The sequence below is a fragment of the Hippoglossus hippoglossus genome, chromosome 11 (assembly GCF_009819705.1).
Source record: "Hippoglossus hippoglossus isolate fHipHip1 chromosome 11, fHipHip1.pri, whole genome shotgun sequence".
NCBI lineage: Eukaryota > Metazoa > Chordata > Actinopteri > Pleuronectiformes > Pleuronectidae > Hippoglossus > Hippoglossus hippoglossus.
The window spans coordinates 7,132,460-7,156,316 of record NC_047161.1 but is presented as its reverse complement, the minus strand read 5'-3'; the positions used below and the strand labels follow the sequence as shown (position 1 = coordinate 7,156,316).

Genomic DNA, 23,857 nt, shown 5'->3' with positions numbered 1-23,857 from the left:
CAGGCTCTGTATGAAGGTAACAAAATCCAAAATCCAGCTCTTTAAATCTCACTGATAAACTTGTTAACTTCGAACTACAACTTTACATTTTACACTAATTTCTCTATGGGTTTATCAAACGTGTACATTTTAGAGGTGGCCAGATGTTTTTTCTGCCTCTGCTTAGCTAAGATAACCAGCTGCTGCCTTTAGTATCATACTTGCGACATTACTTTAAGTGTGCAAACTACCAATATGTATGCAAGAATTCATATATAAATGTATACATATTTTACTTATGCATATATCTTTTTTAAGGAACGGGAAATGACCATTGCTCACCTCAAAGGAGAACTTTTCCAAGTAAGACATATTTGTTTTTGCTTCTTAATTTGTTGCACAGTTTTATCAGTGTTTTTATATTATTTATCAGTGTATATATATTTCTCTGTATTTAATCCTCTGCTTAACTGTCCACCAGGTAAAATCTGTAGAAGGATCAGACAGGACAGAGCTTCTACAGGAGCTGCAGGAGGTCAGAGACGACGTGGCATCCACCAAAGAAGAACTCAACAGCTCAAGGCAGCAGAATGAGAAACTACAGGAAGAGCTCCAGATCTGTGAACTGTCAATATCCAAGCTCAAAGAGGAGCTCCAGCAGTTGATAAAGGATGTGGGTTCCACCAAAGAGGAGCTCAACAGCTACAGGCAGCAGAATGAGAAACTACAGGAAGAGCTCCAAATCCGTGAACTGTCTATTTCTAAGCTCAAAGAAGAGCTCCAGCAGTTTATAAAGGATGTAGATTCCACCAAAGAAGAGCTCAACAGCTCCAGGCAGCAGAATGAGAAACTGCAAGAAGAGCTCCAAGTCCGTGAACTGTCCATTTCTGAGCTCAAAGAGGAGCTCCAGCAGTTGACAAAGGATGTGGATTCCAGCAAAGAGGAGCTCAACAGCTACAGGCAGCAGAATGAGAAACTACAGGAAGAGCTCCAAGTCCATGAACTGTCTATTTCTAAGCTCAATGAGGAGCTCCAGCAGAACAGGCAGCAGAAAGAGAAACTCCAGGAGGAGCTCCAAGTCCGTGAACTGTCTATTTCTGAGCTCAAAGAGGAGTTCCAGCAGTTGATAAAGGATGTGGATTCCAGCAAAGAGGAGCTCAACAGCTACAGGCAGCAGAATGAGAAACTACAGGAGGAGCTCCAAGTCCATGAACTGTCTATTTCTAAGCTCAAAGAGGAGCTCCAGCAGAACAGGCAGCAGAATGACAAACTCCAGGAGGAAATCCAAGTCCGTGAACTGTCTATATCTGAGCTCAATGAAGCGCTCCAGCAGAACAGGCAGCAGAATGAGAAACTCCAGGATGAACTCAACATACGTCAAATGTCTGTTTCAAGGCTCAGAGATGAGCTGAAGGAGGCACAGACAGCTCTGATGAAGGCGGCAGACTCTGTTCCTCCGTCTCCGTCTCCGTCTCCTTCACCATCTCCATCTCCGTCTCCTCAGCCACAGTCCTCTGCTCCATCCTCCTCCACCACCCAGCCCAAGAGAAAGGGAGCCAAACAGCTGGCTGTTAAGGGAAGCAGTGTCAAAGATAAACCATCTCTGTCCAAGAAGAACTCTGCTGGTTCCAGCCAGTCCTCCCACAGATCTCACGGCTCCCGGTTGAACAGCAGCTTCGAACAGCAACATGTGGCCGTGGCGGACTCGTTCACGCAGACCGAACCTCTCCAAATGTTGGACTTCAGCACGGAAAGCACGTCTGCCGCTAAAGAGGAGATGGAGGAGGTGATCGGCGACTTTCAGGAGAAGATCGTGCAGATGCAGGAGCTCCACGCTGCAGAAATCCTGGACATGGAGGCTCGGCATATCACAGAGAGCGAGAACCTGCGGCGGGACATACATGCACTGGAGGATGAGTGTAAAGCACTGAAGTCCGTCATCGACAAGCTACGCTCTGCTGAGGTGAGGAAACACGAGAGAAGGGGTTTGATCAAATCTAAGCTGTGACTCTGTTTACAGTGTGTCTATAGTAAATCCTCAATACTGTCAGTCAGTTTTCTGTCAGAAAAGTTGCAGAGCTTTTTATCGTGTTGACATCATGGGTTTTGACTGGTTGACTCAGCTTTTTTAAATGTAGTTAGATGCTGCATGTTCTGTTTAATCCTCAGTACCTTCCCCTGCAGAAACATGTTGTAGTTTTTTCTAATACAAAGAAGAAATCATTTGAATCACATTTTGTCATTTCCAGGCTCCAACATTAAGACAAGAGCGTTCTGTGCCTCAGTTCAAAGATGGATACACCAGTGGTAAGATACAACACAGTCGTTACTCCTCTGGTCACATTAGTGCTTCTCTTTGCATTTAATTTTCTTAATGTAAAAACACAGTAAAACTGACAGTGATTAAGCTTTTCTTTTTCTTCAGTGCCCTTTGTGTTTGGGATTTTTGCTTCAATAAACAGTTTACATAAATAATCTGAGTGCTATAAACCACATAGTCCTGAGTAAGCAGTCTGCTGTTCTGGTTTCAGCACCAGTGTGTTTCTGTTCTTAGTCTTTGTGGTGATGAATCTCAGGATTTAGTTTTATACTAGAACAGTTTTCCCCCAAAAGATTTGGTCTTTATACTTTTTCTTAATAAATAATCAATTTAAAATAGTTTGTCATAACCTCTCATGTTGATTTTCCACATTTCCATTAGCAGTGATAATAATTTTCATGCTGTGATGATGATGTACCTGTGAGATGTAAAACCAGGTGAAACACTGCCCCCTCAGGTTATCTTCCTCAGCAGATGTGAATGATCATTAATCATTCTCAGTATTTAGTTTCAAGAGATTTTTGCTGTGCTCTTGCAGACAGCAGTTCAGACTACAGCCAGCGGACTGGATGTGAACTCCCGAGTTTGCACCAAGAGTTCAGGACGACACCAGAGGGCGCCAGGAGAGAAACTGATGATCCAATGCCCGACCGCATCAAAGTAAGAACCTTTCCCCCCTATAAACCTTTATTTATGGTTCAGTTTTGGCGTTCGGTTACGATAATGATGAAAACACGTGTTGGTCTTTTAAACCAAGTTTTGAAGAGAAATTATGTATTTTCTTCTTGTTTCTGTGTTTTCTTAAAGGTGCGTAACTTTTCATTTTTGTCCTGAACTGGAAAAGACAGAAAATAATTCCAGACACATTTCCGTGTGGTGTTTGTCTATTTAGTTGTTGCTCCGTGAGGTGCACCAGGAGGGGATGCAGGTGCTCTCGCTGTCGGAGATGCCGCTCCCTGGAGACGAGCCGGGCCACCAGTTCAACGTCCAAGGCTGGATGAAGGAAAGGGATGATTTGCTGGCAACCGTGGAGTCTCTCAAAGGCCTCATCACTCAGATGCAGACACACCGGGAAACACAGGTAGAGGAAACCTGCCTTCACAACGCACTACAAGGTTTTATCAAATCTCAAACAAGTCAGAAACCAAAGAGTTAAAAGCAAAGATGATGATTCAGATGTCGAGTTGTCATTTCAAATGGACGAGTGTTCCTCTCTTTGTGTGCTCATGCGTTGATGTCTGTGTCTCTGCCTCGCTGCAGGCGTCGGGTAGCGTGGACTGGCGTGCCGAGCTCCTGGACGCAGTGAGGCAGGTGTTTCTGAGGGAGCGAAGCGTCATGAAGAACATCCTCTACAGCCAGTTGGACCTGCTGGACACCAGCGACGCCATCATCCACCTCAATCAGCTGGAGCGCAGGCTCACTGAACAGGTCAGTAATAACAACTGTTAAAATGTGCTGACGTAGAGATCAGATCCATTTTTTGTGGAACGATTTATACTGTGGAGTACAAGAATCAGTGGAGTACTTCTTTAAAATGTCTTTAAAGGTGTCAACTGTTTTACATAAGTTGAAGTTAAAAGTGCAACTAATGCAGCTGAGGACACAAAAAAAAAAAGAATCTTTGTAACTGCACAGCACGTTTTAACTGTCACAGCTCTAGGTAATCTAATCTCTAAGTAGTTAATAAGTATGTGAACTATTACAGTTTTAAAACTACTTATGTAAACTAACCCCACTTGATGGTTGTCATATAATTACAACCTCTGGCTTTAATCCAAGAGATCAGAAGGTACAGAGTCAGGCCCTCTCCTCTCATTTCTCACCTGTTATCATTTGAGTCCGTCCATAACTCAGAGGGTTTTGTCTTTTGGATGCTGCTGCAGGACGCCCTCCACAGAGACGCCATGGGTTCCCTCCACACTGCAGAGCGGACGAGTCTCATCTCTGAGATTCATCAGCTCCGTGGTCAATTAGAGCAAATCCATCAAGGTGAAAAGAAATCTCTTAATTCGTATATTTTATTACTGGTTTATTTTTTTCATTAATTATTATTGTAGCAGATCCACTGAAATATCACACAACCTAATCGTAAACACAGATTGTTGATGTTAATTGTTGTCATTCAGGTGTCCAGCCTGCAGCGTCTTTGGCTGCTGAAGTTAGCATGAGGGAGCAGAGGGAGGGAGGAGGATTGGGAGGAGGAGCGGGAAGAGCAGCGGAGGTGGACAGGCTGCTGGTGGAGGAGCTGAAGGTTGAACTGTCCCAGACGAAGCTGGAGCTGGAGACGACGCTCAAGACTCAACACAAACACCTCAAAGAGCTGGACACACTCAGGTGAGACATGATGTTTGTGTCCTACACACCCGGATACATTTAAATAACCTTTTGAAAATACTTCACTAAGACAGATGCATATCGACAAAGGTATTTCAGTAATCAGAGACTTATAATAATGTTTGCTGCCCAAAACTATTATGTACCTCATCATTATGTTTTGCAGATTGCCCCCCCTGCAATGAAACTTACAGTCAAATCTGTTTCATTTGAAAGGCCCAGATTCATTAAATCTAAAATCCTACACGACTAAAGCATCCATTTTCTCAATTCTCATTGAAATGATCTTTTGTCTACAGGGCCGAGGTATCGAAGAAAGCTGCCGAGGTGGACGCAGTCAGTGACCAGATGACAGACGAGAGGAAGAGAAGCAGAGATTTGCAGTGGGCCATGGAGAAGGAGAAATGTCGAACTGGAAGAACTGAGGAGAGTAAAAGGGAAGAGATGGAGGTACGAAAGGAGTAATTACACTGGAAGACTTTTAGGACATTTTATTGTCTAGTGAGCCCTACTTCCGCCTTTCTTATTCTTACTTTAAGAAGTTGTATTTCTTTATTTAGGACCTCCATCTCAGTCTGGAGGAGCAGAAGAGCTGTGTGGCCCAGCTGACCCTCACCCTGAACCAGCAGCGCCAGGCCTCGTCCCAGCTCTCCCAGCAGGGTGAGCAGGAGCGTCTGAGTCTCCAAAGACGCCTCCAGGAGCTTCAGGTCCAGTTAGACACTGAGCGAGCCAAGGCCCTGGAGATGAGTTCTGCACTTGGGAGAGAAAGGGAGCTGCGGACAAGTGTCACCTCCGAGTACGTCTCCTCCAATGAGGAGCGGGTCGAGGAGGAAGGGAGTCTGCTGGAGAGACTGCAGAGGGAGCTGGATAACAAACACACACAGGTGGGATGTTCCTGGTTTTCTCTACAAGTCAGTAGATGTACTACTGACGTTTTTGATCTTAGTTGGATCTATGTCTGGTTTAAATAATTTAAGGGGTTACCACATGTTAGGTCTAACTCCTTTTTTTAACTTGATTGTTCTTCTCCAGGTGGTGCATCTCCTCGGTCAGGTGGAGGCCCAGAAGCTCGAGGTGGTGCGGAGAGAGGAAGAGCTGAATTTGGCGAGTCAGAGGTCGAGAAGGGACCAGGAGACGCTGCTGGGGGCTCGGGGCCAGCTGGAAAACCTGGAAGCACAAATGTCAGAGACCCAGGAGCAGCTGGAGAGAGAGATGGAGAAGAGGAAGAGCCTGGAAGAAGAGAAGGAGAGACTGGAGGAGAGGATAACCCGAGTCGAAGAGCAGAGAAGCCAAAGGGAGGGGAGCGGAGCTCAGCAGGCTGACAGTCACACTGTAAGAATCCTTACATCTCAGTGACTCCTCTTACACAGTCCTGTTTTCATCTGAATCGTGACTCAGGAAGTAATCAATCCATATTGTTTTTATCTGAACAGCAGGCAGACTGGCACAGAGATTCCCCGGACCGCACCACAGACTGGGTGTTCCAGCAGAAAAGTGGGAATGCGTCCCCCAACCTGCAGCTCTCTCCATCAGCTCACACCAGCGGACCTCATCATGGTCCTTGGCGCACGGTCGACAAGATCGTGGGCAAACTCCATCTCGTTTCCTCAAAGATCCGCAGCATGGCAAACAAAACGACTGGCAGGTAATTCAAGTGGCTGAAATCAATATATCTATAGTAACAGGGGTTCAAAATCGGACTCTCTTGTATGTGGGTTATGTTTATATGCAGCATAAACAAACAGAATCCATTAATGCATTGTGATATTCCAGTCTTTTCCTATGTGGCCTGTTTACTGATTTGTGTTTGTCTGAACAGGCTGACTGCAGAGGTTGACAGTGAAGAGTTGTCCTGGGTGCAGTCCAGTGTTGATGAGGTCATAACTATGCTGCAACAATCCCCGGGTCTACCCTCCATCCCTGAGGTCAGTCAACTTTTTTAACCTTATTTGGTTTGAATTCTACACACTGAATTTTGTTGGGGAATTGTCTCTCTATTCAATTTCTCTAACAATGAGTCTATCCTCCTAAATCAACAGTTTCATGTTTCCAAACATTTGACATGTGTTGTGTGATTGTTTCCCCTCAGAGTGTGTCCCTGCTGGCAGGAGGCTCCTCCAGCTCCTCCAACTCCCTGACGGAGCGGCTGCTGAGGCAGAACGCCGAGCTGACGGGTTTTGTCAGTCGTCTGACCGAAGAGAAGAACGACCTGAGAAACCACACGCTCCGCTTGGAGGAGGAGCTCCGACGTTACAGGCAGACTGGACTGGGATCAGGAGAAAGTGTGAGTAAACACAGAAAAACATGCTGACGTGACACTAAAAACAGTTCTCCCTACGCTCTCTGTCATTTGTTTCTATAATAATCTTTTATAATGTACAGTAATAATGAATAATGTGCAGTTATATGAGAACTTTGCTTACTAGGGACATAATGTCTCTTACAAACATCTTAAATATCAACCTTACTGTTTATGTTTAAACAAACATCAACTGAAACATCAACTTTATTGTCGTTTTCACCACATCATACCAGACAATAAGATTCTTTGATTAATCTACTTCCTCCTGCAGTCCCTCAGCCGGAGGGGAGTGTCTAAGGTGGACTCGGCCAGTGTGCTGCTGTCCCATGAGCGGGAGGCTTGGACTCGAGAGAAGATCCGTCTGGAGAAAGCTTTAAATCTGGCTCAGACGCAGGTGGCCCGACTTCGAGGAGAGATCAGGACCGACACCCTGCGAGAGATAACTGGACCTGAGGCGGACAACGCTGCACTGAAGGTCGGCTAATAGCTGCTACTATGTCCCTTCAAGTCAACTTGTATCAGAGGATTTAGTTGTTTAACTGTAGCTCTAAGAAATTCACCCATCAGATCAACGTTGATGGTTGTTTTTTTCTCTTCTCTTCTGTCTCCTGCTTACAGAGGATGTATGGGAAGTACCTGAGGTCAGAAAGCTTCCGTAAGGCTCTGATCTACCAGAAGAAATACCTGCTGTTACTGCTGGGCGGCTTCCAGGAGTGTGAGGAGGCCACGCTGGCGCTGCTGTCCAGGATGGGCGGCCGGCCGGCGCTCTCCAGCCTGGAATCCTTCGGTCAGCGTCGCCGAGGGCTGTCGCGCTTCCGCTCCGCCGTCCGAGTCTCTATCGCCCTCTCCAGGTTGGCTGCTGGAGCTCAGGGTTTACTGATTTACAACTGAGGAACCTTGTATTGCCATTTTAATAAAAACTAAATGTTTTTCTCTGTTAATGCAGAATGCGTTTCCTCGTGAAGCGGTGGCATAAAGCAACGGGGATCAACTCCACGACCCTCTGCAGCGTGCACAAGAATGGAACAGGTCAGACGTCAGGTAACCAAAACATAACATTCTATTATTTCTACATGTCGGAGAAAATCACCTGGAAGTGATGCTCAGTAACTTAATCCCTCTTTTCTCTCTCAGGGTCAGAGGCGAGAGATTCACCTTATCTCCTCCACCCAGGCAGCGTGGAGATGTACAGAGACAAGAGCAGCGCAGGAGGAGTCTCCGGCAGCAGCAGAGGGAGAAGTGGACGAGAGTCCCCCCGGTCAGCTGTCTCCTCCACCCCCCACAGGTACAGCACACACAGAGGCTGCTGCTAACATTGGAATTACTAATATTATCAATAAAGGCCTAAATAATGACCAGTACAATACAGCAGGTCAAAACTTTGACCAACAATTTAAAGATATTTGAGAAGCAAATGTTTAAATGTTATAAATTACAATCCTCTAGTTGATCAGCTGTTTTATTGATGGATTGTTGCTGCACTGATTAACTGTACGTTTCTATCAGCATCACTCTTTTCACATTAAAAGTTTATTTTGACTTTTGCAAAATCCTCTAAATTAAAGGTTAAGCAAAAGCAGGATTAATTTGTGGTTTCTGGATTCGGACTCTAGACGTCTCGAGGTGAAATGTCCAACTTGTTCCTGTTACTGAGGAGGAGGCTGCTGTTGTTTCTGTTCTGTGCAGGTTTCACTTGTCCGGAGACCACGGAGCTCTCACCTGCTCCCACCTGCAGAGCTACGACCCCGACCGAGCGCTCACCGACTACATCTCCAGACTGGAGGCTCTGCAGAGGAGGCTGGGGAACGTGACAACAGGTAACGTGTGCATCACTGTGGGGTCACGTGCACTGGAGTGACAGGGCTCATGCATGAAACCGTTACATATAGAAGAAGCTGTTGAGGTTTTGAGGAAACCCGCTTCTGTAGATTGACGGGGAAGACAAAGTGTGTTACACTTAGAGACAGATATTAGTATTTAAGATCATTTAAATCAAAGTTGAACTAAGGACAAATTCAAAACTCAGCAAAATGCAGCATTTTTTATCAACATTTAAAATGAGCTGTCATGAAGTTTCTAGTCTACAATTTTCTGAATATGAAGAAATGTTTGTTAAGTATTTTAATGTCGTGCTCGGGAAAGAAAAGTCTTCAATTACTTTTTCAAATGCGTATACAACATTCAATAATAGTAGTATAACAGGCAGTAAGTATTTACTGCCTGTTAATGCTTTGAATAAATAGACTTTTTATAATCAGTGTATTGTTTATTCCCCGTGTTTTCTCCTCACATTTACTAAACCATCTTTTCTCCGCAGGTGCTTCTTCGTACGCTCAACTGCACTTTGGCTTGAGACGATAGACGCTGACATGTTACTTTGGCTTGACGAAACTCAAGTTGCCTTTTCTCGTGCTGAGCGCTCTGCTGTTTTCTATCACTCTGGTGTGGACTGTATCTTTCCATGTGTGGACCAAAACACATTTTTTTTATTCGTGTACGACATGTTGTGTTCAGGCTTTTTGTCGACAGCACTTGAAAAACAGCTACGTTTGTAATTTAATCTGCCTCTTTGTTGTGGATGATCTGCAATCATGTATATTTGTCTAATGCTAATTTAAGACCTCGTGATTAATTTATGTTTGTGTTCGTATGGGTGGAGCGTTACGTAGAGAATGTTTGGGTTCAATGTTGAGGAGGCTGCTACTGGAAATCCTACACTACACTGTGTTTTGTTGAGGTCGGACAGACTACAGAGGACATTTGTAGAGAAAGTATTTTTGTAAAGCGTTAGGAGCTTTGAATTTTCTGGGTATTTTGTCAAAAACTGAAATAAAGAGGACAACATTATTTCAACGAGTGGTGCGTCTTTCGTCTTTGATTTAACAACTAGCTAGGAAATATTTGATTGGGTCATTAAAGAAATGTTTTCCAAAAGATTTAGAAACATGTTTTTCTGTCAAATTACAAACTTTATTTATTCAATTTCTCAATCTTTTGCATTGTTCGATTAGATTGAAGTTAGTGTCTCCATCCTGTTTATTTCATTTCTAGTTACAGTTCAGTCATTCATTATTGGTGGGTTTCCATTTCCATGTGGTTTTTTGCAAGCAGCTAGAAATATTTTTAGCTCAAATATGTGATCAAACAGTAAATAAAGGCAAAAAGTAAAATATTACTTAAGAAGGCATCATTAACACGTGGACATTCATGGACATCATTGCTAACATATGATCATAAATGATGTCCTATAGAAATACAGACTATTCACCAGCCTTAAACCTGAGCCGAGGTCTAATCAGCTAAAATAACTGCAAACAGATGAAAGAGTTCAGTTACAGTGGAAAAAAGACTAAACTAAAGTTCTTCTCATCAAACATTTGCAGGATCAGAGCGTCAGCAGATATAAAACATGAAGGTGCAGCATTGTGATTCAGTTTGAGAGCTTCTGTGTAATTGGAGCAGTAAAGGGTTTCATGGTCTGTCTGAGGAAGTAGGATTAATAAAGCTGGTGAAACAATCGCACCACAAGTTTTCTGTTCGTAGCTTTTCTGGAGCTTTCAAACTTATCACATGATCTTCAGCAGATCCGGGTTTTTTCATGTTTTTTATCTGAGCCTTTTCTATCTTTAAGTCGACTTGGACAAGAGCTCAGAAAAAAACTACATGCGACTAGACCCAAGCCTGAAGTTTCACCTGATAACAGGCATATGTAGTGTAAAGAAAAGAATCAAGCATTGTTCCCGTGGGGCTCAGATCAGGTGTCTGCACTCTGGTGTGATCACAATACATTTCCATGACAACTGAACAAACTCCCCCTGCTGGTGAAGATAATGTGATGCAATCAAAAGCCGCTCGACAGCTCCTGACAAACAAGTCCACAGGCATTTATTTTTTTTAAGAATTCACATTGTGAATATGAGCATCAGTGTTCAGGTCAGAGTCACACAACAGGTGTCTTCTGCTCTGGAAACACTAAACAATGATGTATCACGTTAACATTCAGACAAACCATGGACTCCAGATCTAAATAAAGGAAGCAGGAAAGCACAGGCTTGATATTCAGACAGAGCGAAGTGTGTTCATCTAAAGTTTCCTCAAATCAAGTCCCAGAAAGACGGAGATCCACTTCAAACACTCAGGATTCGTTCCTCCCTCCCTGTCTTCTCTCAGTCTCTCAGGGTTTTCTCCTCTTGTATCTGATGACGGGGTTGTGAGGCGTGTGGATCATTGTGGTGTAGTCGATCGTGGGGAAGTATCCGTCCACCAGGTCAAACTCATACATGCGCAGTAAAATGGACCAGATGGTTTTGATCTGGACGTAGGCAAAGTTCTCCCCGATGCAGCGATGACGGCCTGAAAAACAGACGAGAAAAAAAAATATATATATTTTGATTTGGTTTTCTACAATTTGAATCATGTCTGTGTTTGTTTCATAGCATTGCTGTTGTCAAGCTAATATTTGAGGTTAAATATTCAAATAAGAGTGTTATTAATACTCAAGGAAAAAAATCGACATCGTTTGACTGACGATTTCAGTGATTCATACAAAATATTCGTTTTAAGTTCATTCTTCTCACCGGCTCCAAATGGCACGTAGGCAAACTTCTCCCCCGCAGCAGGGTTGTCGTTGAGGTAGCGGTCGGGTTCGAACTCCATCCTCTCCGCCCACGTGTCGAGCAGACGGTGGTTGACTGTCGGGGAGACGCAGACCTGGTGTCCCACAGGGATGGTGTAGCCTGCAGCAGTCTGAGGGAAATAACACAACATGTTGGCTCAAGTGTTCTGTACCACAAGGAGGAACTTGTCATTGAAACAAATGATGTGTAACTGGAACTCAAAGTGAACGCTGGGCCAGATGGACTCACCTGAGGAGAACGAGCCATCCTCATCATGGTCATGATGGGTGGACGCAGACGCAGGGTCTCCTTTAAACAGCGGTCCAAAAAACTGAGATCCTTCAGCTGCAGACGACACCAGGACAATGAATGAGAAAATACTTTTTTTCAAATGTTTTGACTTTATTTTATCTTCATGTAACGTGAAACAATTACTGAGGACGTTATAAATTCACCCAATAAATTTAAAAGGGCCAGGTGGGTGCGTGTTTATCACACCTTCACTGGTTTGTTACTGCAGTACAGTTCTACAGCCAGGAGGGGGGGACGCCACAGGGATTGTTGTTCTCACCTGATCGAAGTCCAGTGGCGGCAGGTCCTCTCCGCACACGGCCTTCTGCTCAGCGTAGCAGCGCTCCTGCAGAGCCTTGTCTCTGGACAGGAAGAAACCCAACCAGGAGCTGGTGGTGGAGGACGTGTGCTGCCCCGCCAGGAGCAGACCGATCAGCATCCCAGAGATCTCATTGTCGTTCAGGGACCGTCCATCTCTTTAGGGGGGGGTTAGAAATAGTATAGTTTAAGGGTTTGTCCTATTCGGTTTGAATTGTTGACGAGCACTGGGACCGACTAATAAAGAACTTCCTCAGGGAGTGAAGGTGTCTTACTTGTAGGTGGCATCGATGAGCGTCTGAAGGATGTCGTCAGTCTTCTCTCCAGACTTCCTGCGTTTCTGAATCACTTTGAAGAAAATGTTCTTGATCTCTTTGTGAGCTCGGTCCCTCCTCCTAGGAAAATAATTCAAATCGTTTACCCGTAAATCACAGTTTCTATATCACCGGCTGTTTTTTTTACTTTGTTTGTATTGAAATATGTAAATGCCCTTGTTCAGGGATTTGTCTTTATTCCTCTTCCTGTTACAGATGTGGTGTATGTGCCCTACCTGAAGCTGGGGAGAGGCAGCCAGCCGGGCAGGAGCCAGGCAGCGTGGCTGAACCCTCCGTCCAGGTCGGCGTAGAGCTGAGCCACGTGCTCGTCCAGCATGCTGCGGATCTCCTTCCCGTGGAGGCAGCTGCTGGCTGTCAGGATGATCAGCTCGGCCAGAGCCTCGAACAGGTCTGACGTGACAGAAACAATCCAAATCAATCAGACAGCAAACAAGGAACATCCTCATAGACCTGACATCCCTCATTGTTGTTAAATTAATTGATACGTGAAATGACACAAACAAAAACGTCACTTTACAAATACTCACAATACAGAAAAATGTGTGATATCAGGTGTTTACTCTAATATGTCTTTTTAGGTACAACACATCATACAACTATGGAAACAATAACAATCCCATGTCTAAAAACAGAAGTCAGTCAAATATTTAAATAAAATCACTCAATTATCGTACTTCTCTCTCCGCTGTCCCCCCATCTCTCGAAATACTCGACGGTCTCTGCCTCGAGGATTTTCACGTGTTCTTTGAAATGAGCGATGTTCAGTCCGGTCTTCAACATCTTCTTTTGTTCCAGAAAGAGCTGCAACATGATGGAGAGAGTGTGTGTTACAGATGACTGGATACAGAGTCAGGACTTTTCTACTGATTCTGTTCTCCTGAATAGACTCACAGGGTTCGGCACGTCATAGGCGACCCCTTTGCCAAACACCGGGGTGGTCAGTCGGGAGTAGACGTCCTCTGCGTTCAGGTCCTCGTTCTTGCTGTTGAACAGAAGTGTCGCTGCTTCGCTGCCCAGCAGGTAGGTGAACGTTTTCCCCACCATGGTGAAGCTGAAGACTGGGCCGTACTGGGAGAGGACAGCAGAGAATAAACCAGAAACACTTTTATTCTTCTCCTGTTTTTCCTCCCTAGATTTTAGCTTTTCTGGCCTCAAGGAACTTTTTAATTGAAAAGTCATAAAGCAGGTCAGACATTTTGTTTTCATTCTTCATGAGCAGTGAGGAACCTCTGGTTTAAAAATCCTGAACAGGGCACAAACGTCAGGTCAAGCATGTTTGTGAAAGGTGAAATGAGATAAGAGACTCCATTTTAAATCAAGGCGATCTGACTTGTGAGTGTGATCTTGCAACGGAGTCTATTTCCTGGTGCTGGGGCAATAAAACAATATCGGTAACTGTCACAAAATATTTTCATCAATTGCAATATAACAAAAGTAGTGAGGTGAAATAACACAAAACTGGACCTCAGATTTGTAAAATGTTTTACAGTGTAATTCTCTGAAGAGTTTAAACCCAGAACAATTCACTCAGGAGCAAAAATCTGTGTTTAAACTTATAGAAATTATAATGTGACATTTATTGCGATAATTATCGGACATATATATATACTTTGTGGCTATTTTGGCCAGTCCTATAATTTAATTCTTTATTTTTACTTTTTTAAATTATAATTCCACATATTCAAACTGCTTGTTTCATCCCTCAAACAGACAAAAACATGAAAAAAATGTTTATTTCTAATGTCAAAGAAGACTGAAAAGTCACATTTGACAATATGGGGCAGGATATCTATTTTATGAATTCTAAATAACATAATAATGATAATAAAACAGCTGCAGACACCTACTTGTGTCTCCACTTACTTTTTCATAGGCATCTTCCAGAAACTCGATGGGACTTTTCCCGAACGCGATGGCGTGGCCCAGGAAGGGGATGTAGGAGGGGATGTACGGAGGAGGTTTCTGCAGGAAGGACCAGAGAACAGGGCTTTAAACACCAGCACCATGTCCACCAGTGGTTCACCATGTCCACCAGTGGTCCACCAGTGGTTCCCCAGCAGTGTTTACTCACCAGGTCGTTTCCAGAGGCCTGTTTGAGCAGCAGCTTGGAGACGTACCCCAGAGTCAGGGTGATGACGGAAGCAGCCAGAAGCACCGAGGTCAGGTTCTCGTTCACTTTGCCCACAGTGTCCTCCAGCAGTTTGCTGCTCAGCTGGTACAAGTGCATCGACATGTCGGCGGCAGGAGGAGGCGCGTCCCTCGGACACTGGAGCCTGGAGGTCCCGCGTTGTGGAGAGGGAGGTTTGATGGAAGCTAGCAGCTAGCGGCTAACGGCTAACGGGTCTCCTGCTTTGCGGCTCGCGCTCCGGACACTTCGAGATAATTCCTCCAGCATCTCCACCTGTCAACGGCGGTCCTGCCCCCGCCTGACCAAGCGAGCCCTCCTATTGGCTGCTCGCGTTGTGTCCGTCAAGCAGCCGCCGCCGTGATTGGCCGCTGCTACCTGAACCGATGTCTTGCTATATGACGTCACCGCTGCCGACAGGACGAGCGTCGCTTTTTCTTTTTTTTGTTACGGGACATCTTTGTTTAAACGTGTTTATTCTACATGAAGCTCAGAGTTTCTGTTTGTTTAAAGTTCTTCTTATTGTCACTGACACACAGAGTTAATGAAATATACCGGAGGACAGTGATATTCTTTATTTAGAGGAGGACATGATGAGTGAGATACTTGTAGTTTGAGGCTAATCAGTGGAGATTCATCTCTAACCTACATGTTGCATTAAATGAGTTTATTTATCATCTCAACTACAACACAGTCTAGTTGAAAATCTAAATATGTTGTAAAGGTTTAAAAAGGTTTTTATGTAAAATCAGCACTACAACATCTAAATTTAAATGTGTTAAAAGTTGTAGTTTACTTCATTTAAATGTAATTAAATAAAACTGGGCATTTGCAGCAAAGTTAGTTGATCCTTCACATTTTTTCATCATCTTAATAAAAGCACAGTGAAGTTAAAACTCTAAATATGTTTAAAATATTTTCAACTAAAAAGTTTTGTCCCATGTCTATTTTTACTTCATTTAAATGAGGTATATTGGGAGTATTTTATAAATATCCTTATGAGCCATGCAGCATAATTTATAATTTTTATGTCTAACAGAATGATACTTAACTCCTATCCTCAGTTTGAAGTTATTTGATCAACAATCATCTTTTCATTTTCCACACCACTGATCTGAAAGAGTTCATCCATACATCAGGCAGTTTATTAAAACAAAACAAATTAAATAATCCACATATTTACATGTCATGAAAATATATGACCTTTCAAAAGACACATTTTGAAGTTGTGAGAGATATTGTTGAGCCTAATATTCAACACGAAGCCGACTGATCTCTGTCCTTATTGCTGTTGATGAAAGTCAGTGTGAGAAGAATCTGCACAGGGATGTTTGGCAGCCGTTTCTTCTTCCAGCGGTTTTAACCATAAGCATATTTATCTGTTACAGCTTTATCATTTGGAGTCATCTGTCCGCTCAGCTTCATTAAAAGCTTCACAATAAGGCCAGCCTGTGAAGAGACAATTGGCATCAGAGTCACGGTATTTTCATACATCCCCAAGAAGGGATTGTTCCCATGTTATTTAGTTTAGTAAATGGACTCCAGGCTGCTCTTACCTGTTTTGTGTGCACAATGAAGTTCATTTTGTTGTCACCACTGTGTATCTGGAAGTACTGGTCAGCGTGTCCAAGCTGCCACATGAACGTGCCATACTCTAAACTGATGAGAAGAACCTGGGAGTGCAGAGATTTAAAAATGTAAAATATTAAATCATGCACCTCATGTTGAATTAACAAATAAACAAAGCCTATTCACGGGGTTTAAATGATTGCAATCCTGGACTATAACCAGGAATTGAGATATTCTAACCAATCCAGCTTGTGGCTTGGTACCTTGGTCTCCATATTCATGAGGTGCATCCCCTTGGTGTTGACCCCGACGTACACACGGATGACCTTGTGGTTGCTGGCGCTGGCCTTGGTGTAGACCTGTCCTGTAAAGAAAGCCGCTCCGTAGGTCGGGATGTCCCAGCAGTTCTGCAGGAAGAGTCGCTGCAGGTGGTGCATCTCTTTGCTCAGCCCCTCACTGGTGGTCAGGGCCTGTCGGAGGGCAAACACGCTTTGAGTAACGTAAGGGAGCAATTGCACGTTTTTGTTTTAAAAAAATTCCTGTCAAAAGAATTGAGTGTACTTTGTATTCGTGAAGTATCCTGTGGGTCCAGTGGTACGCTTTGCTTTTCACCTTTGATATCGGCACAATAGATTTCAGGTTTTCCTCACTGTTGAAAATAGAAACACAGAAATGCAGCGTCTGGCTTTATACAGATTTCCTGTTACTGACATACTACAGACCAAAAGCTTCATTTTATCAGTGCTGCTTGTGTTAAAGCATAAACTTTTACTTGAGGAAGCCCTGCTTGTGCTTTTTGCTCTCGTAGTTGCCGTAGATGATCTGCAGGAGGAGGCTGGCCAGAGTGATCAGCTTGCTGTCCTGAGCAGGAAAGAAGCCCTTCAGGAGGCAGTGACGAGCCTCGTCGAAAAGGATGAGGATGGCCAGAGGATCCTCCACCTGGAACAGTATGTGGCAGAGTGAGGAGTTTTCAACTGACATTACAAGATATACTGGAAATTAGCAGCCTGTTGTAAAAATGTGATCTACCTTTTTCTCGATTTCAAGAGGCAGCCGGACATCCCTGCGGAGGAAAAGCTGAGGCGTCTCCCTTTGAGGATCCAGCACCGTCAGGTCAGTCACAATTTCCGTCCAGATCCGCAGGTGCTGCAGCGGCTTATGGTACGGCTTCAGCTGCAGGTCTGTCACACACACACACACGTCAATATTTCCTCTTTTAATGTTTTGCTGTGATCGGTTTCGTAGCCCCTGGATGAATGTGTGGACTCACGGAGGTTCTCGGAGCAGATCCAGATGGTGAAGTACTGCTGGGTGTCCTGAGAAAGACGCATGCCCTCCATGATCTGCTGTACCGTGGTGTTGTTGCCGTGCTTCAGCTCCACAGAGCGGTACGAGCCGTCCATGCGGTAGATGCGCACCTTCTCATACTGTGGAAAACACACACACGTGCAGATCATAAATAAAACCAAGTGAAACAGCTTAAAAGAGTTTCTCTTTTTAAATCTCAATCACTTATGCTTCAGGAAAAAGCACCATCTAGTGACCAGCATGTGTAACTGCAATGGAAACATTTCAAAGACATCTATCACAAACTATGTCACTTTCCTTAATGAACCAATCAGCACACGCCTGCATTCAGTGTTGTATTCCCACTCTCTTCATACATAAACCAAATTCATTTCATATATGCAAGCAGACGCTATTGAGGAATAACTATTTCTCTAACTTGACTGACTGAAGTGTGCAGATACTAAGACACAAGTATAAAACCGAAAGCCCCATTTAATCCAATTAACAGGCAACATGCATGCACCCACATTTACTATGTAGCATGACTTCAAAAAGTATTTTTTCACTTTGTCGTCACGTTTGCATCTCAAACAGATGAACTGGTGTCTGATGAGCAACTCACAGGTTTGCTGCTGGTCTGCTGCAGGAGCTTCATTGTCTCCTCCCACTCGTTCTGCTTGTTCTCCTCACACACCTGTAGAGGGGATCTCTTCTGCTGGTCTTCCATGTGCTGTTGGTGATAAGTACTTGTTTATTGTCAACCAAGTTTTACCACGTTTTGCTGTGTTAGTCAGTTTCTACAGCGGATATTGAGGTTGAATGATTACATGTGTTTACATAATTCCTGATGGACAGCAGGGCAGGTAGCTGCAGCATTGACATCAGGGCCATGTTCAAATTATACAAGACATTTGATAATCATATTGGGGGAAAAGAGAAGAGGAAGCGTCACATTTCATACCCGATCGATCTCAGAGTGCTGCAGCAGGAGTTGCACGATCTCCGCGTGACCTCCTCTGGCTGCAAAGTGCAGAGGGGAGCTGAGCTGACCGTTCAGCAGGTTCGGATTACAGTTACCTTTCTCCAGCAGCAGCTTGGTTGCCTCCACTTTGCCGTGCCTGAAGAGAAAGCAAACAAATGCAACTGGTCGTCAACGAGACAAAGGAACACAAAAGACACACGGACACTGCAGACGTACTGGTCGCACTCACCAGCAGGCGTAATGGATAGGAGCCCAGTGGTCACTGTCCAGCTGCTTGACTGAGAAACCGCTGTCCAGAAGCTTTACGAGCAGCTCTGTGTCTCCTTCACAGGCGCTGCGGTGGAGGGGAAAGTCGTCCACCCACTGGCGCTCCCTGCAGAGACAGGAACTTTGTGTTGAGTGTCATATTTTACAGCAAACAAGAGCAGAAGCTGTCAGCAGGCGGCAGTAATGTCAGTGCGGTTCATTGAGAAGAGCTCCTCACTTGTCTTCTGTCACACAGTTGGGGCCGTGCTGCCACTTTTCCCTGTTGGGGATCTGGATCTTAGAGTAGTCCGGAGCTCCGAGCCCAAAGTATGGGTTGATAATAACTTTGTCCACCTGTTCAAAAGAGGGCAGAGAGTCTTTATGATTAAAAAATACATATTATATGGTTAATATATCTAAATATATTCATCCGTCAATCTTCTGGTATAAAGAGGTCATGATAGAGATAAATCCTCCTTTACGAATTGGGCAGCTGTGGCTAAGAAGGTAGAGTGGGTCATCCACTAACCAGAAGGATGGAGGTTCGATCCCCGGCTGCACCAGTCCCCAAGCCAATACATCTTTGACGAGACACTAAACCCTGAATTGTCCCTGAGTATAAATCATGTGTCTTGTTCTGTTTTCACATATAAAGAATGCAGCAGGAGACTGTCTGGGTCAAACTCTCTCACCCGGTTGGTGTACTGCAGATCGGAGCCGTACAGCGGGTTGAGGATGCACATGTCTGCCTTCTCCAGCGACATCATCTTGCTCTTGATCTCCAGCGCAGTGTAGCCCATGTGCAGACCCTCGTCGCTCAGCTTGCCCTCACTGCTGTAGGCCGGGTTGCTGACGTTGGTCTTCACCCGCTCTACGGGAGCCGGCCTGAACAGGGCGGGGATAGCGTGAGGTATGGTGTGCTGCTCTGCTAGCCACCTGTGGAGGTCAAAGAGGAAATGTTAAAGCCTCATCCCCGCTGTCATTAAGGAGCAGTGTGTTCTCAGATATATCCTCACTTGTCTAAGGCCAGGAGCATCTTGGAGGTGATGGAGCAGAAGTGAACGCTGGTCTCACTGCACACCCGCATGATGTCCTGGAAACAGTAGAAGCTGGGGCTCCCGGCGCTGTAGACAGGCTTGCTGTTGTCTGTTTACAAAGACTTATTAATACACAGTTTGTAGAGTTTAAAATGTATTTCACAAAATCTGAAATCGTCTCTCTACTCACCTTTAACACCGACTGGCACAACAAACAGTGAGGCCTCTTTCCCTTCATTGTCTCCATCGAGGGGAAATTTCTTCATGTGCACCACTCGCTTTCCTGCAAACCCAAACTGTTTAGAACTGTGGTAACTCCTGATTAGAAGGTAAATTTGCATTTAAGAAACGTGCAGCTTTTTGCAGTTGACTCTACTAAAGTAAACTAAATATGCAGGAGCGTAAAAATGCCACAAATGTCTCAGACTCACCTATGAAGCCTTGATTATTGGTTATTGGTCTGATTGTTTCGTCAACATAATCCAATATGGATTTAGATTTGTCTCCTGCAGCTTGAATCTTTGTCGCCAGGAGGATTTTCTTTCTTTTCTTCTCCTTCCCTTCCAAAGGCACTTCAATCAGCAGGATCTTTACAGGAACCAGAGGGAATAAGCAGTGTTTTCCTTTTTGCTGTTTCGAACACGATGCAGGTGATCTGAACGGTCAGACTCTGCACATTTACCTCATAGGCTTTGGCTCTGTACTCCTTTGAGCTCAGGCTGACTTGACTCTTTGGGCGGATGACAGCGACGAACACCTCTTCCAGGCAATCCTCGTTGCCCATCGTGGCGACCTTTCCTCAGTCCTCACAGAACATCCTACGTGACGGCCAAATGCTGTGCAGAGGCATGCCTGCCCCAGAGGATTACACCTGGAGAAAATATGAGTTCACAGAATGTGTAAAGCGTAGAAATCTAAGATACTTGATATTGGGATGTTTTATTCTAAGGGAATTGTTTCACAGTTGTTTTCATTATTGATTACTCTGCCTATTATTTTTCTTAATCTGTGGATCAGTTGCTTTGTTTATCAAAATGTCCATTATTCCCCTGAACACATTTTTTTTATAATTATGTGACAAAGGAGAAAAACATACAATTATTTTCACATTTATTGCTTTAAAAATTACGTTAATTATTTACAGTTAATTGATTAATCTACTAATAGTTTTTAGTAGTACTATTATACACTTACAATACTAATAGTACTACTACTAATAATAAACTTAATTTATATTAATGAAAATGAGCAGAGAAAATAAAACACTAGATGGATGGATGATGGATGGATGATGGATAAATAGATAGATGGATGGATAGATAGATAGATGGATAGATGGATGGATGGATGGATGGATGGATGGATGGATAGATGGATAGATAGATAGATAGATAGATAGATAGACTCTAATACATTATAGACTTGGCCTCGTTTATAATACATTATGAACATGTTAGTTTCATATGTATTTACAATGTAGAGAATACTTCAGGTTTCACTTTCAAACACAAACGTTGCACACACATGAATAAAGTACAATAGAAATTAAATTTCCCAATAACTGGCGTATTAACAACTGTGTGAAGTATCTTAATGATAAAAAAAAGTATTTGAGTTGTACTTATTAGTTTTAAGCATCAGTTTAAAAAAACAACTTGTTGAGTTCATGGTTCAGGTCCCGCCCCGGAAGCCAAACTCTGCGGTCTGTACACAGTTATAACACTAAATATAAAACATACTGTGTTTCCCATTAAACACCGTGTTAGCTTGTTGTTCCCTCCACATCTAGCGGGACCCGGTTCGAGTCGTGGATCCGCCGGGAGGCTCCAGACCAACTCTCATCACCATCACCGTCTTTTCCGCCTGTTCAGCGGCTCCAACTCACCGAAAGCGACGCGTCTCGTCCCCGAACGGACCCAAGTCAGTCTCTCCCCGCGGCTCACGGCGGGTTTACCGGGTTGAGTTAACGGCGAACAGCCGGGACCGAGCTCCGGTTAAAACCTCCAGGGCTGATCCGTGTGTGTTGAAGCGGCTACAGGCCTCTCATTTTGGGGCAGGGCTGCAGAGACCGACCGAGGAATCGCGTTTCAGTTCAGGAAACAGAGAACTCTGGTGGTGAGGGGGACTCAGTGCGACCTGCACGCACACGCTCACTGACAACACGCACACTGACAAAACAACATACACACCACAGACTAACACACACCAACAACACAACACTCACAACACAACACTCACAACCTCACATTGTGATCTCCATTAGAATTTAAAATTATATTCAGGAGGTGTGAAATAGTTTGGACTGACTTTAATCACTGGCAGGTCAGGGTGTAATGACTTCACTTTTTTTCTAGAGGAGGTGGATTTGTATGTGCTGCAAGAATATACAGTCTGATATATAAAGTTATAAATGATATTTTTTTAAGTGGTAGTATATATTATAAGTGTTATATATAAAGGATGATTAAAAAGTACCATTACATTCTGAATTCAGAGGAATGACCTTATGGAATAGTCTTGAATAAAAATGTAGTAGTTAAACAAACTTTAGTGGAGATGAAAATGATTTCACAACATCACTTACTAAACTAATAGTTTATACATTTTAATTGAAGAGATTGTATAAAACCTCAACATTTATTGGTTTGTCGCACAAAGCAGCTGGAACAAACAGTGGTCTCTTGGAAACAAAAATATACAATAACAGACAATTGATGAAATTTTGCTTAAAGAATGTCAGCTGAATTGCACAAATGCAAACATAGTTTTGGTTTTTATATATATATTCACGTTATAATACAATAAATCTTTTTGGGTTGGTCCACAGCTGAGAGTACAGACGATGATCCCTGTGTTGTCATCGTCAACCTCAGAGGAAGTTCTCTCTCTGTTGGTCCATGTTCAGGTCGACTTGACTTTGCACTGACTGAACACCTCCTGCATCTTCCCCTGGATGTCCTCCACCCTCTTCGCCCAATTCTCCCGCACCTCGTCTTCATCGTCATATTATAAATCAACATTATTACGATAACTTCTAAGGAACTAAGGTGCAGTATTCCAGATAACCATCTTAATTCCACTGTAGTTCATGTTCCTCATAGTTTGGGCATTAATCATCCTCCTCAATGCTGCTCTGCAGGAAAAATAACTCAGCAACAACAGTGGGTGTGACTTGGTTTGTAGTAACACAAGAGAGACTGGAAATCAATTAATGATTATAGGTTGAGATCTTCATTCAATCCTCTTCACCAGTTTAAATAACCTCCAGCAGCTGTTTGGTGCCTTTACCTTTAACTTACAGGATCTGCTGCTGGTTTGTTTTCAAGCTTCTTTCCCTCATTTCCAACAGACACACACACACACACACACACACACACACACACACACACACACACACACACACACACACACACAACATGCACACTGACAAAACAACATACACACGCACTAACAACACTCACAACCTCACAACACATCAAACACGCTAACAACACGCACACTGACAAAACAACAAACTCACACACACTAACATCACAACACTCACAACCTCACAACACATCACACACACACACACACTGACAACACAACACAACTCGCACAGAACCCCCCCCCCCAACACACACACACACACACACACACACACACTTACAACACAACCTACAAACACACTCACAACACACACATACACTCGCAACAAATCAAACACAACACAACCCACACACACACTTCATTCAAGCACAAGATATTGTGTCCATGTGCGTTTCATCAAATAAAGATACTGTAAATGTTTACACCTAATTTCTGATGCATTTCACAATAGTCCTCTTGGCTCGTTCAGATCAAAATTATTATTTGGAAACATTGTGATCTCCATTAGAATTTAAAATTATATTCAGGAGGTGTGAAATAGTTTGGACTGACTTTAATCACTGGCAGGTCAGGGTGTAATGACTTCACTTTTTTTCTAGAGGAGGTGGATTTGTATGTGCTGCAAGAATATACAGTCTGATATATATAAAGTTATAAATTATATTATAAGTAGTAATATATATTATAAGTGTTATATATATATATAAAGGATGATTAAAAAGTACCATTACATTCTGAATTCAG

General features: G+C 43.6%; 3 protein-coding genes across 15 annotated transcripts in view; 1 reads left to right on the top strand and 2 right to left on the bottom strand.

The window, feature by feature from the left end:
• akap9 (A kinase (PRKA) anchor protein 9) overlaps positions 1-9,792 on the top strand; it is a 56,609-nt gene extending 46,817 nt beyond the window's left edge. For 4 of the 12 annotated variants that reach the window (XM_034600688.1, XM_034600684.1, XM_034600689.1 and 1 more), the window contains 21 exons: positions 298-342; positions 461-891; positions 934-1,942; positions 2,229-2,286; positions 2,838-2,959; positions 3,192-3,380; positions 3,560-3,727; positions 4,183-4,288; positions 4,426-4,633; positions 4,933-5,083; positions 5,194-5,517; positions 5,666-5,965; positions 6,067-6,278; positions 6,453-6,558; positions 6,723-6,917; positions 7,207-7,410; positions 7,554-7,786; positions 7,882-7,976; positions 8,070-8,220; positions 8,622-8,752; positions 9,253-9,788. In XM_034600688.1, the coding sequence (XP_034456579.1) occupies positions 298-342; positions 461-891; positions 934-1,942; positions 2,229-2,286; positions 2,838-2,959; positions 3,192-3,380; positions 3,560-3,727; positions 4,183-4,288; positions 4,426-4,633; positions 4,933-5,083; positions 5,194-5,517; positions 5,666-5,965; positions 6,067-6,278; positions 6,453-6,558; positions 6,723-6,917; positions 7,207-7,410; positions 7,554-7,786; positions 7,882-7,976; positions 8,070-8,220; positions 8,622-8,752; positions 9,253-9,296 (4,482 nt within the window). In that variant the 3' untranslated portion in view covers positions 9,297-9,788. Of the gene's footprint in view, positions 1-297; positions 343-460; positions 892-933; positions 1,943-2,228; positions 2,287-2,837; positions 2,960-3,191; positions 3,381-3,559; positions 3,728-4,182; positions 4,289-4,425; positions 4,634-4,932; positions 5,084-5,193; positions 5,518-5,665; positions 5,966-6,066; positions 6,279-6,452; positions 6,559-6,722; positions 6,918-7,206; positions 7,411-7,553; positions 7,787-7,881; positions 7,977-8,069; positions 8,221-8,621; positions 8,753-9,252 lie in introns of all 12 variants that reach the window. The other 8 variants (XM_034600694.1, XM_034600692.1, XM_034600691.1 and 5 more) reach the window with 8 other exon arrangements.
• A 91-nt stretch (positions 9,793-9,883) lies between these two features.
• Positions 9,884-14,985, bottom strand: LOC117770886 (lanosterol 14-alpha demethylase). Of its 2 annotated transcripts, XM_034600699.1 has the most exons (11): positions 14,799-14,919; positions 14,567-14,763; positions 14,359-14,457; positions 13,387-13,563; positions 13,170-13,296; positions 12,711-12,885; positions 12,436-12,555; positions 12,123-12,318; positions 11,801-11,896; positions 11,513-11,681; positions 9,956-11,288 (listed from the first exon to the last, which is right to left on the bottom strand). In XM_034600699.1, the coding sequence occupies exons 2-11, from the start codon at positions 14,726-14,728 to the stop codon at positions 11,110-11,112; spliced, it is 1,500 nt and encodes a 499-aa protein (XP_034456590.1). In that variant the 5' UTR covers positions 14,729-14,763; positions 14,799-14,919; the 3' UTR covers positions 9,956-11,109. The 2 variants fall into 2 exon arrangements, with proteins under 2 accessions (XP_034456589.1, XP_034456590.1); XM_034600698.1 differs by having other exon boundaries at positions 9,884-11,288; positions 14,567-14,985.
• Positions 14,986-15,679: 694 nt separating this feature from the next.
• krit1 (KRIT1 ankyrin repeat containing) lies at positions 15,680-21,822 on the bottom strand. Its single transcript, XM_034600015.1, has 17 exons — positions 21,630-21,822; positions 20,427-20,615; positions 20,176-20,332; positions 19,935-20,027; positions 19,724-19,853; positions 19,400-19,643; positions 18,946-19,061; positions 18,691-18,834; positions 18,441-18,597; positions 18,102-18,209; positions 17,460-17,616; positions 17,219-17,370; positions 16,962-17,128; positions 16,751-16,838; positions 16,453-16,659; positions 16,177-16,293; positions 15,680-16,069 (listed from the first exon to the last, which is right to left on the bottom strand). The coding sequence occupies exons 2-17, from the start codon at positions 20,526-20,528 to the stop codon at positions 15,980-15,982; spliced, it is 2,229 nt and encodes a 742-aa protein (XP_034455906.1). The 5' UTR covers positions 20,529-20,615; positions 21,630-21,822; the 3' UTR covers positions 15,680-15,979.
• Positions 21,823-23,857: the final 2,035 nt, after the last annotated feature.